The 13,300-nt window shown below is 35.0% G+C and overlaps 1 protein-coding gene across 2 annotated transcripts in view; it reads right to left on the bottom strand.

Annotated features, from left to right (window-relative positions):
• The window catches only part of Erp44 (endoplasmic reticulum protein 44), a 79,699-nt gene that overhangs the window by 51,997 nt on the left and 14,402 nt on the right, over positions 1-13,300 (bottom strand). Inside the window, exons 1-2 of one of the 2 annotated variants that reach the window (XM_046457238.2) lie at positions 5,470-5,549; positions 1,084-1,156 (exon numbers count right to left, since the gene is read on the bottom strand). Coding sequence is in view for 1 of the 2 variants with exons in the window: in XM_046457236.2 (XP_046313192.1) it covers positions 1,084-1,156 (73 nt within the window). In the remaining variant the exon portion in view is untranslated. Of the gene's footprint in view, positions 1-1,083; positions 1,157-5,469; positions 5,550-13,300 lie in introns of those variants that run through there. The other variant, XM_046457236.2, reaches the window with a different exon arrangement.

Below are 13,300 nucleotides of genomic sequence, written 5' to 3'. Positions count from 1 at the left end.
GACATGAGAAAGATATAGCACTGTTTCCTTTGCCTAAACCTAATTAGAGAAATTTAAATTCCCCAAACAGTAACAAAATTAAAACACAAAGGTATTCCAGAATTTGGAAGACCAAAGGTGTGAGAATGAAACATGAGTTTCAATTTCCTTTCCCTTTTTACCATAAAGCGCGTTTTATCCACTTGTCTATTCAATCTAAAGCTGTGGTTCACAAACTGTAGTTCCTGAATCAGAAACACCATCATCACTTAGCAACTTACAGAAATGCAAATTTGGATGGGTCTAGCAGTTTCTAACAGAAATTGGGGTCATCAGAGCAGTACAGATGTTAATAAACCCTCCAGGTGATTCTGAAACCTGGTAAGTTTATAGAACTACTGCTCTTTAGATCCCAGAATATGGAAATAGACTTTTTTATCATTTAAAGTTCTAGGAACACAAAACAATGTATGATGCTCAATGAATGTTTTAATCCCTTTCACCACTAATTCATTAGATTTTGTGTGTTTTGGATGTTTAATTGCACATTTTCTTAAAGCCCCTAAATTGTGATCCTCTATTAACCATATCTTCACCTTCCCTTTATTATTCTTAAAAATCAGAAATGGTTTCTCTCAAGTTAATTTTATCCATAATCACAATGTCAAAAACCAACGCATTAAATAAAACCTTTATTGAACTTAACCCATGACACTGTAAGAGATCAGAATAGGTAACTTATTAAAAAAAAAAATCTATGCTGTGTCCTAAAGACATTAACATGTAGTGCTGCATGGTGAGAACTACAAGCCTCTAAACAGTTTCAGCGAAATACTTTGTTAAGAATGGCATCTACATCAAGACAAAGAAATAAAAAAGACTAAAAGCATTACTTGTAACACAAGAAAGAAGACTTACACTTTTAAAGAAATTTTACTAAAACTAAAAGGCAAAAGTGTTTTATTTAAAAAAAAAAAAATTCAATAAGCCATGGAATTAGAATGCCAGAGTTTCAACTATTCTAAGTAACTGAGATTTTGTTGTTTTTTTATATAAACTCTTCACAGAGAAGAAAATATACTTTTAAAATATTGATGTACTTACTTAAAATTTCATCTATATTCTCTGTGTCAAGACTTGTTATTTCAGTTGTTACAGGAGTAAAAACCCAAGTTACCTGAAAATTTAAAAAATGTGAAATTAATGTCTCCAAAAAATAGGCAAATAAAGCAGTTTTTAGAATTAATGAATATGCCCCACATTTCCCCCTCTAAGCCTGAAGGAGTCAGAGTAGTCATCGTCCATTTCCTTATACAGCAAAATAAGAATTCCCTTAATCAGAGGGGGTAATGAGACCAGGGCAAATGACAGGTAGCTGATTATCAAAGAAAAGGAAATGGATATATAACACTCCCCATCACCCAGTTGCTAACTGCCTGGGGAGAGAGGAGAAGGATTACCCCCTGCAGCTCTCTGCCTGCCTTTTGGTCACCAGGTAGGCAAGATAAGAGGACGAAGGGGCATGAGAAGAAAGGAAAACTAAAATCTTAAGGGGCAAGATACCCCCACTCCCTCAGACACCAGCTCTGGGCTCCCTCCTGTCTGTCTCTCTCTCTCTGTTCTGTTTCTTAAATAATATTTACTTTTTGCTCTTGCAAAATAAAAAAAGAGAGAGAGAGATTGTAAACATATGGGGAAAATGAGTGGAGTAGAAAAAGGAGATAAAAGAACAGGGAGGAGGGACAGGAAAAGGGAGGAAATGCAGAGTAAACAACAAAATTACACTAAGTGCATGTATAAATACACCACAATGCATTCCTCGTTTGTGTATATCTATAAAGCACCAATAAAAAAATAAAAATTAATGAGTAAAATTGGATCCACGTGTTCCTTAGAAAATCATCAAATGATTTTAATCTTTATTAACTATTCTAACCCAACACTATATCAATGAAATATGAGAAATATTAATTTCTCCAGCCTAGAAACTGGTAAAATGAGAATTCCTGTACTTCTAAACACAGAAAAGAAATTGTTTCTAGACAATTGGGAAAACTGACATTTACTCACCCATTTAAATAAATACTTTCAACACCTTTATCTCTACAGCACACAAGAAAAAATTTGCCAGAGATTATCAGTTTTGAAAGTATTAATATAAAAGCAAAGCTGTTTGCTAACTCGATTCCATCATGTTTCTGAGAGCAAATTAATGAAGAACTGAGAAAAGACTTGCCATAATTATAAAGCAAAAGTTCTTCCTGCATTAGTTTCACTTAGTGATAATAAAAATGTATTAAGTAAGAGGCTATTAAATAGAGGAAAAGAATGTTTTTGCTTTTACTTTTTGCTTTTACTTTTACTTTGGTATCTGAAATCCAAAGTTCTGAAATCCAAAGTTCTTCACCTGCCATCTGTAAAACAAAGATAAATTTTAAGCTAAACCAGCAGATTTTTGCTTTTTAAAAAGTAATATTTATTCTTTTGTTTCATCTGTAGAAAACTGTATTTGCTACCCAGAAAGTTTTTTGTTCAAAACGGAATTTGGTATGGAAATTCATTCACTGAATCATTGCTTTTTACTGAGTGACAATCAACGACAGGATCTGATCAGAGTACTGAAAAGTATGGCCACCTATTTCACGGACACTTATAGTTCTCAATAGCAATGACTCAAAATTTTATAATTCACCAACAATTTAATCTAAATGATATATAGAGACACCTTTATACTAGCATATAAATAATCCCAGCTAATTTATATTTCTATAGACTCAATTCTTTTTTTTTTTTTTAGGGGAAAACCTAAGGATAAAATGAAGGCTTATATTCAAGTTACCATAATGGTGTAGCCAATAATGGATGACCATGTTTGCCAGCACTGATAAATTATACTCTTCTAAAAGCTGAAGTGAGCCAGGCATGGTGACACATGCCTATAATCCCAGCAGCTTGGGAGGCTGAGACCCTAAGCAACTTAGTGAGACCATGTCTCTAAATAAAATATAAAAAAGGTCTGGGGATGTGGCCAGGGGTTAAGTGCCTGGGTTCAACTCCCAGTACAAAAATAAAACAAAACTAACAAAAAACACCTAAGTGACTGTAATCGCCAAATAACTTGACTTTATACATAATTTTGTTATTTTTAATGCCTGAAAAAATAACTAGAAAGATGAGAAGTCCCTTACTAGTCATTATTATTGATGTGGTTCAGGACATGTTATATCACAATATCATACATGGGCATACAACAAACAGCAGAAGCGGAAAAGATCTCTCTGACCTTCTCCCCTGAATCAGGCCATAAAACAATTCTCTGACTTTCTAAAGTAGGTTATAAGACCCTCATGGAATAAATAACCTCCATAGAAGAAAAGAATATCCCCATCTCAGAAGATGCAAAGACACCAAGGACAATCTGACATTACCCATTAGATCATACATCCTTTTGTCCACACTTCTTTCTGCATGACTTTTTTCCATACTTCTTTCTACATAAATATCCATTCTTCATCAAAGGATAAGAATACAGTTTCCCTTGTTTCTTTAGGTCATCATTTCTGAATGATCTCACATCACACAAAACTGTATTAAGCCAGGTGCAGTAGCACACACCTATAATCCCCACTACTAGGGAGGATAGGTGGGAGGATTGCAAGTTCAAGACAAGTCTGGGTAATTTAGCAAGATCCTATCTCAATTAAAAAAAAAAATTTTAAAGGCTGAGATGTATTTCAGTGGTAGAGGGCCACTGAGTACTGAGTTCAATTCCCAGTACTGGGGAAACAAAAAAAAGAAGGGGGGGCAGGGAACCTTACATCATCATTTTTTAAATAAATTTGCATACTTTTCTCTTGATAATCTGTCTTTTGATACAGGGATCTCAGGCATGAACCTAGAGATGGCTGAGGAAAGAAGTATTTTCTCCTCTATAATCACTCAACATCTTACTGATACTTCCCTTATAAATTTATGACCAACTCTCAATAACTGTGGAACCCAATTATATTGATACAGCAAGATTTTATAGTTATATGTTGGAGAAAAACTTAAGAAAACAGAAAAATATTATCACACAGCAATAAAGCTGGTCATTATCAAAGTCAAGTCATTAAATACCAGTATTTAAGAGTCTACTAGGTACTGAGGACACTAAGGCATGGTATACTGTGCCTCCAGGAGCAATCAATCTAGTAACAGTGACACAGAGAGAAGCAAATGTAATAAATGCTAGATTACAGATATGGTGATGATTTTAATTTGTATAATCCAAGCGATCCTGAATCTGAAGAGTTTGTTATCACCTATTCAAATATAGGTTTGCAGAGAATTTATTTTAACATACTAAAGTTAATTGTCTTTGACTTTGAAATATTTACATGGCAAGAATATTTTTACATGATAGGTAATGGCATAAATGAGGCAATGATCAATTTGGCTGCATTAAATAGACAACTATTACTTAATAGCACTGCACTAATAAATATGCCACTGTTAAGACTGGCATTACGTTAACATCTGTGTTTGTAGAAGAGTCCAAAGCAAGGAAACTGTCTCTGACCCAAAAGTCTCTCTTTCCCAAGGGAGGAAAGGAACCTTCTCTTATTATAATTAACATTTCTATTAATATGCAGTATGAAAGGAAAGACAGGTTGTTTATTTGAATTCTTAGCAAGCTCCACTAGTCTGACAAATTGTTTCTTTTCATGTCAGCCCTGGGCAGAAATAAGATTCTCCTAGGGAAACATCTTTATGTGTCAAACACTACAGGGCTTAAGTAAAATAAAGACAGTTAGCTGTAGGTCAGGAAGGGAGGATGGGAATCATTAATTTTTTTTTAAACTTAGATTGGAAGGAAACTTTTAATTTTTTTAAATAAACAAAAAGTTACAAGAAAATTCTTAATAATATTTCATCACTAGAGGTTATATTTTCCATGACTATTAAGATCTTCTATGAAGAATATAGGACAGACAACATATAAATATACAGATAGAAACATAGAAAGTATTTTACAACTTCGTCATTCTCTTCAGTTAATTAGCTTATTTTCTTGTTATAGAAAGCAGGGAGCAAGACAACTCCAATCATCCTCCACAATTCATTACATACTATCTCGAACATGCATTTACTGTACCAACTGTTAAACATCTCAGTCTGGGATATCTAGTGATCTTACATGTAGAAAGGCATACCAGTGAAATGGGTAATATTATACAAAAACTCATTTAAGAAACAGTGACAGACTAGCTTTAAATTGTAATTAATTTGTCAGCAAGTAAAAAATGTTTTCTTCCATTACACAGAAGGTTTTTAAAAACTGAGGTACCTATGAGAACTACAAAGCTTTCCTTAAACTTCCCGTAAAGGCCACCTAATTGGATGGTAATACCAGCCTAGTCCCATTTCCACAGTACTTTGAAGCCACCCATCAGACAGCTGCTTCTCCCAAAAAAAGCCCCACTTTTTTGCCTCCCTCTATTTGCATACATGGTCTGCTCTACCCAGAATATCTTCTTCTCCACTACTTCATGATTAGTCCTTCAAGGACTGAGTCGTTCTTCCATGAAGCTCTGGTTTTCCTGGTAGAAAATGGCTTTTCTTTCTCATTAGTCCAACCTGCTCCATGGGACGGGAAGAGAAAAGGGGAAAAAGCAAGCAAGGGAATATGAGTTACTGATAAATTAAAATTTTCTCTAGATTAAGCTCAAATTGAAAAAAGATACCAATAATAAAGTTTATTACATGATAAAGCAAAGTATTTTAGAAATAAATTTCAGCAAGACTTTTTATTAAGCATTCTCTCAATTGCTACAATATTAACAATATACCCATGCTATAATACTATTACATATAAATATTCAGGTATTCATTGCTAAGCCCCAGTGCTGTTCCTCTATTAAAAATATCAACAATTGGGCTGGGGATGTGGCTCAAGCAGTAGCGCGCTCACCTGGCATGCGCGGGGCGCTGGGTTCAATCCTTAGCACCACATAAAAATAAAATAAAGATGTTGTATCCACCGAAAACTAAAAAATAAATACGATAAAATTCTCTCTCTCTCTCAAAAAAAAATTAACAATTAAACAAGGCAATAATCCAACAGAATTTTCTTCAGAATCATGAATTAACACCAATAATAATACACATGGAAATGAATTATTACAGTTTCTCTGTACGTAATTTAAAAAAACAAATGCAACTTCCTAGTACATTAAGACCAGTGGTTGCCATCCAAAAATATACTTTTAATGGGAACGATCATGATACTCTCTAAATTGGATGTCTCACTTCAATTTACTCTGCCCAGAGGCTAATCTTTCTGAATGCTGCTTCATGTACTTCAATTCCTCTGCCAAAAACCTCCAATGGTTTTCTGTCTATAGAATTAGACAAAAAGTTTTAACTCCTTCACTTAGCAGTTAGGGCCATTCACAAACTAACTTGTACCTGCTTTCCTGAATCACATCCTGCTTTCAATTTATATGTCATATTCTAACTAAAATGAACTACTTTTAGAATAACCATACATTCTAGTTAGTCATATATATCCTAGCTTACTTGAGAGACCCCTCCCAGATCATGTCCACTGCCCTGGAATTTTATTAATAGTACCATCTATTTCAATCTTCAGGGGGTCCCAGTTCAGGCATAAATTATATGGTCACCCTGTGTTTGATAGACCCTTGGCAACTAAGAGGAACTGTACCAAGATCTTCACAAATCCTAAATCATTTAAGCTAAAATGTCTTTTCACATAACATCTGACAAAATGAAAAATGAAAATGAAAGTGAACAGAGAAGAATAAAAATGGACTAAGATCTGAATGCTAAGCCAACCACTAGCCTCACTCATTGACTTGAAACACTAGGCTCTCAGCAAGGAAATAAAATCAGTAACTCATAAAAATTGCTACATGATCCTTTCAAAGGTCACACAAACAGTACAAATCCTAGAAGTTATAAATTCAGAATGCAAGGGGTCTACAGCACCTGCAATTCTTAAAAAATGTCTCATTATTCTTATGCCTCTATGTCTTACTCATGCAATTTTCTCTTTCAGAACAGCTAAGAAAGCCTATCTAATTTTTAGGACCCAATTCAAAAGCTATGTTTTCTTGAAGCCCTTCCTTGTGGTTCCAGAAAACAGCAATCCATTTCTCTCCTCTGTGAACTTGTAGAGCACTTTCTGTGAGAGAGAGAGAGAGAGAGAGAGAGAGAGAGAGAGAGAGAGCGAGCGAGCGCACTATGTCACATTAGTGGATAAAAATCCAGCCCATTTGGAACTTTTAGGACTTGAGGCTAATAAAATCCCAAGAAGAGGTTATCAAATATTATTTGTTAGCAAGAAGTATTTGCTAGACTTTATTGGAATGTCTTAGTAAATAAGTTAGAAAATAAGAAGTATTTCTTTACAGTAAATTTGTTTAAAATTCAATATCTTAAAACCTTATTATTCCAAGTGTGGCCCCTGAACCAGCAGCACTGGCATCACCTGGAAGCTTGTAAGAAATGAAGAACATCAGGTTTCAGCTCAGATTAATAAATCAGAGCCTTCATTTTAATAAGATCCCCAGATTGATTCCTATGCACATTAAAGTTTAGGAAGCATTGCTTAAGCCTTTTATTCTAGCAGCAAGCATATAAGTTCATGCAAAACTATGCATGATGGTTGTGGTCCTCTTATATGCACACAAGAACAGGCAGGACTCAAGTGACAATTCTCCAATGACATGTACATTGCTGTGATTTTAGAAAAATGTAGCATCTGTAATCTTATTAGAAACTCACAGATGTTACTTTTTAAAAGTATACTGTTTGATGCTTAAAAAACATCTTAAGTAGATAATTTGCATATTAATTGACATTAAATAGAAGTGTCAATAAAGGATGTTTCTTCTGGGTAGCATTACTATTCTCAGTTGGCATTACTTCCACCAGGATTTTGCAGTAATAGCTTAGTGTACTTTTACTAAATCTTTCATTTACTTGTCTTTCTGTTCAGAGATTTTTCAAAGCTCTTTACAAACTTTCTTCCCTATAACAAAAAATAAGTGATAAACCAGACAACTGCTCTCTCACATTTTTAATCCAGACTGACAAGTAAGCCTACCACCCTAAGTCCCAATGCCATGGGACCCAGGCTGCTTCTCCTCCCTGGAGGCCACTTCTCTGAGTGCAGTGTCAGTCCACTCTTATTCTCAGTTTTGCATTAAGCTGGCAGTCAACAGAAGCATAAAGGTTTGCAGTTGGCTGCAAGGAGCTAGAGAGGTTGAAAGATCCCTGGAGAAAAGATGCTGAAGCTGACAGGGACTAAGGGCCTTGAAGCTGGGTATCAATCAAGGCACATCTCACAGTGTTAGTATTCCCAGAAGCATTATAATGAACTAGAAGTTCAAAGAGAAAGAAAAAATAGGACTAAGTGTAGAGTAACGCTAGGAAGCTACTTTAACCCTTAAATTGCTTAGTGTTACAACCATCCTATAGTATCAGTGCGACCCACTTTGGCGGAATCTGCATTTATAAAGGAACATAATATAAGAACAATAATAAGAATTCTCCACTAACTCAAAATATGTGCAGACATGTTTGAGAAAACAAATCTGTAACAAAAAATGCAAAATTAAATAATCTAATCCTAGTCAGCAAAAGCAACCACAGACAAAAAATAAGGAAACAAAAATTGTTGAAATTCATATTTTTTTAAGTCATTTGATCATGCATGGATTTCCATTAAAAAATGATGTCTGTTTTGGCATTTGCAGTAAATGGATGGAAGTGGAGACTATCGAGCTAAGTGAAATTAGATAGTCCCAAAATGTCAAAGGTCGAATGTTTTCTCTGATATACAAAATCTAATCCAAAATGGGGGCGGGGGAGGTGTGTGTGCAACAACTACAAAGAGAAAGGGAAAGGGAAAGGGAAAAAAAGGGAGAGGGAATTTCATCAAAATAGAGGAAAGATCAGTAGACTAGAAGAATGGGATGGAGGACGAGGAGGAAGGGACAGGAAAAGGGAAGAACAATAGAATGTATCTGACTGAACTTTCATGTTCATGCATGGATATGGCAAGGTGGGGCCACACACTGAGTATAATCCACAGGACATCAATTAAAAAAAAAAAGTAAACTGTAAATGGATTGAAGAGGGACTGTGGAGGGGGGAGGGAGGGTGGGGGAAAAGTGCTAGGGACGAATTGGAGGAAATTGTGTTTCATACTTTTGTGAAAATGTCAGCGTGTATCCTCGTGTTGTATGTGACTAAAATGAATAAATTTTAAAAAAAGTTAAAAAATAAAACTCATGTCTGTACACAAATATGTAAGAATAAATACCACTAATTATTACATATAATGCATCAATTAAAAAAGCAAAACAAAAAAATTGATGTTGTATGTATTTTATTCTTCGCTATATCTAAAAATGGTACAAACTAATTTATCTGAAAGAGACAAGGTATTTGTCTAACCTTCAGAGAGGATGTTCCTGATATAAAAAGATTTTTGGAGCTGGTGTGAGTTTCTCCATGTGTGGAAAGGATTCTTTTCTTAAAATCACCATACTGTGCTCTTCTAGATCCCAAACTTCTAGCAATGGCAGCACTAATGAAGCATCAGAATGAGGAGAAAAGTCAAGATGAGAAGTGTTCTCTCCCCTTTCTGCACACACACTGGAGCCCAGGGGTGAGAAGTGGTAGTAACGAGGAGACAATGTCCTATTTATAATTATCTCCCAATATTAACCAGCAGTGGTCCTTGTACCTAACTTTCCAGAACAAATAACTGCAAATGAGAGAAAATTACAACTGCTGCACTTTGAGATGCACTGTACTTCCTGCCCAGGATGCCCGATGAAACAAAGTTGCCTTAAACAGAACTGTTATGGTTTAGATCTTAACCCATTAAATCCCAAGTTTCAATTCTGTGAATATTTCAGTTTAATTGACACAGATGTATTAAAATAGGTGGGAAAGCATAATCTAGAATTGATTACATAATTTTTATCAATAATACTAATGACATGATTGATATTATTAATAATATTATCACTAATCATTCACTATTATTTTTCTCAAAAAGCAGAAACTTAAAAACATAAATATTTATTTCAAAGTTACCACAAATGGCATACTTATTGTTCAGTTTAAGTGTCTACAGGCATTCATTCCTTCAATGGGACAGAATTAGTTAAAATTCCCACAAAAGCCATGTGCTTATGCTTGGATGCCAGCCTGTGGCATTAGGTGGTGGAACCTTTAGAAAGTAAGGCCTACTGAAAGGAATTTAGACCACTGAGGGACCCCAGCCCCTTCTTCTCTTTCCTTCATGGTTAACATGAGGTGAGCAGCCTCCTCTACCACACACTCCCTGCCATGATAAAATGCCTCACCACAGGCCCAAAGGCAACAGGCCAAGTGACCATGGACTGAAACTTCTGAAATCATGAGTCAATATAAATCTTTCCCCTTTTCTCAGGTATTTTGTCACAGTAGCAGAAAGTAGACTAACACGAATAGTCTATATACACGTTGGTTCATGTATTTTTTTGTTCCATCATTCTACAAATATTTCACTGAGTCTTCTATTACATGCTAGATACTGTGGGAGTAGTACAAATATATGGAGTTTACATTACTTGAGATCATCAGACTTCATTTACATATTAAAACAGATTTTCACACTTAAATATTTTAAGAGTCAAGCATACTTCCTACAAAATCATTATCTATTCTAAAAAGAAAATAACTGCTGGGCACTGGACAATGAGAATCACTTTGTATGTCAGCTCTCCCTTTTTGCCAGGTATTCAATTAGGCTTGAGTTAATTTTAACATGTAGCAACTTTATGGACATTGTTACTGAACAATCTTTTATGTATATATATTTATGTTTTAGTTGTAGTTGGACACAATACCTTTATTTTATTTATTTATTTTGATGTGGTGCTGAGGATTGAACCCGGTGCCTCCCTAGGTGAGCATTCTACCACTGAGCTACAACCCCAGCCCCCTGAACAATCTTAATATCAATTAAAGTGGGAAAACCAGATATGCTTCTGGGTGGGATGCAATAAGAAATACAGTACCATTTGCTAAGTGTTATTAACAACAAGAAATTAAACTTAATATCAATCTAACCAAGCCCAACAACTGGTATAGAGGAAACACTGGATGTAGAGAAACACGTAAAATGACACTGTAAGGATCAAAGCAGGCATTCTCAGAACACAGGAAATTTTATAGGAAAAATGGCAGCCTATCTTCATGTGGGCTCCCCCCAGGGGTAGACCTTGAGACGAGGAGACAATATTTGGGAGATGAAGGAGAAATGGGAAGTATGACAGGAACACAGCCAACATACTACACTGCGTTGTTTTGATATACTAAGCGTTTTGGTATCCTAAACATTGGCCACTGTTTTCACTTCGCAATTTTTAAAAAGTTTCACAGTTTATGCTGACTACACCCTGATATCTCCTAAATTATATAACAAATTATTTAATCCTCCTATTTACCAGCTTTTGCTATTGGTATATACATTCTACACTGCAAAATGTGAAGGAAATAGCTCACATTAAAAAAATGCCTTAATTTCACTACTAAACACATGGCCCTGATTATTCTTTGGTGAGTAAACAACCTTCAATGAAAACTGTTTTCCATGAAACAACAGTCTTCTTCTTTTCTGTATTCAATTAGTTCTAGAATAACTTTCTTATAAAAGAAAAATCATTACTTTAAAAGCATCTCTGGCTTTCAGAATGCAGTTGAACTTTACTTTGTGCTTCAATATGAAAAAATTTCAATAAGTCAGTTAAACTTATGGTTATTGGTATGGTAGATGTGTTTGGTCTTATTTTTGTCAAATTATTTTTTCAGTTAATATGGTTTTTAATAATTTTTTACTGGGTTGGGGTTGTGGCTCAGTGGTACAGTGCTTGCCTCTCATGTATGAGGCACTGGGTTCAATTCTCAGCACCACATATAAATAAATGAATAAAATAAAGGTCGATCAACAAGCAAAAAAATATAAAATTAAAAAAAATTTTTTTACCTAGTCAAACTAGATTTTTTTTGTCTTAAAAGGTAGTTTTTTTTAATATACAGAAAGTTTTGTTTTTCTTGTAGTAGCAGTCATTATATTAAATATTTTATTCATCTGCACATGCTATGCTATTATATTCATCTTTATTAAAATGCTGGACTATTCAGGCATGGGGATGCACATCTGTATTCCCAGAGACTCAGGAAGCTGAGGCAGGAGGATAGCAAGTTCAATACTAGTGTCAGCAACTTAGTGAAACCCTGTCTCAAAAGAGGGGTGGGGTGCTGGAGGTATGGCTCAGTGGTTAAATAGCTGTGTTAATCCCTGGTATAAAAAAATATTTAATTAAAAATTAAAAAAAAAAAACCCTGGACTATGTTAGCTCCCTATAACCAAATTTCTAAGGCAGCTCACTGGAGGACAAGTCCACAGCTCTTCACATTTTGGCCCTAACCTACCAGAACTTTATCTTCCAATGATATACAACTTGAACTTCCAGAGCCAGTCTTAATCACTTAACTTCATTCATAGAAACAACTCTATTCATCTAACCTAGTCAGTGTTCTCTGCCCTTTTTCTGCACTAATTTTTCTAGAATGCTTTCTAGAAAGAAACTTTACAGTACTTGTGGCATGACTTTTTTTTTTTTTTTTTTTTTTTTTTTTTTGCTTCATCATGAAACTCTCCATAGGTAGACTATAAGCTCTTAAAGGTCAAGATGTGTCATCAATTTCCTGTAGGCCCTACTTGGCTCAGTGCTTCCATCCCCAAGGGTTCTCATCTGAGGATGCCATGAGCCTGTACAAGAATTGGTGGATAGGTTCTTGGTGAGCTCTACTGGTAGAACTGTGATCAACATGTAGAAGAGAAAGGTGAATGTGTTCAGCTCTGTGAGGCAAAACTTTCTAGTGGCATGACTTTACAACAGATTGGATTTTCCTGTAAGACCTCTATTGTAGCAAGTTTTCAACCTGAAGACAAATGGCCATTCTGCCGTTTGTCAAGAACATAGTTGTCAAGGACTGCCATGCATAAAGTAGAAGGGGAGAATATTCTACAGCTAGATAAACTATTACCCCCTTCAAGTTTGTAATTGTGAATAACTACTATTCTGACCTAAAGAAAGCAGAGACTATAAGAGGATAATGGGGGCTAAAGAACTGAATAGGAAAGTGAGATGAGTTAAGCAGTAAACAGATAATTTATTGCTGAGTAATCTCTAAAGTTTCTGATTCTGTTTTAATGTTCTCTTTACATTTCAGGATACAGAAAAAAAAT

Source organism: Marmota monax, unplaced genomic scaffold (genome assembly GCF_021218885.2).
Source record: "Marmota monax isolate L192 unplaced genomic scaffold, Marmota_monax_Labrador192_F-V1.1 WCK01_AAM20220418_F8-fsc00069, whole genome shotgun sequence".
NCBI lineage: Eukaryota > Metazoa > Chordata > Mammalia > Rodentia > Sciuridae > Marmota > Marmota monax.
Note: the sequence above shows the minus strand (reverse complement) of the source record. Positions and strands in the feature narration are given on the sequence as shown.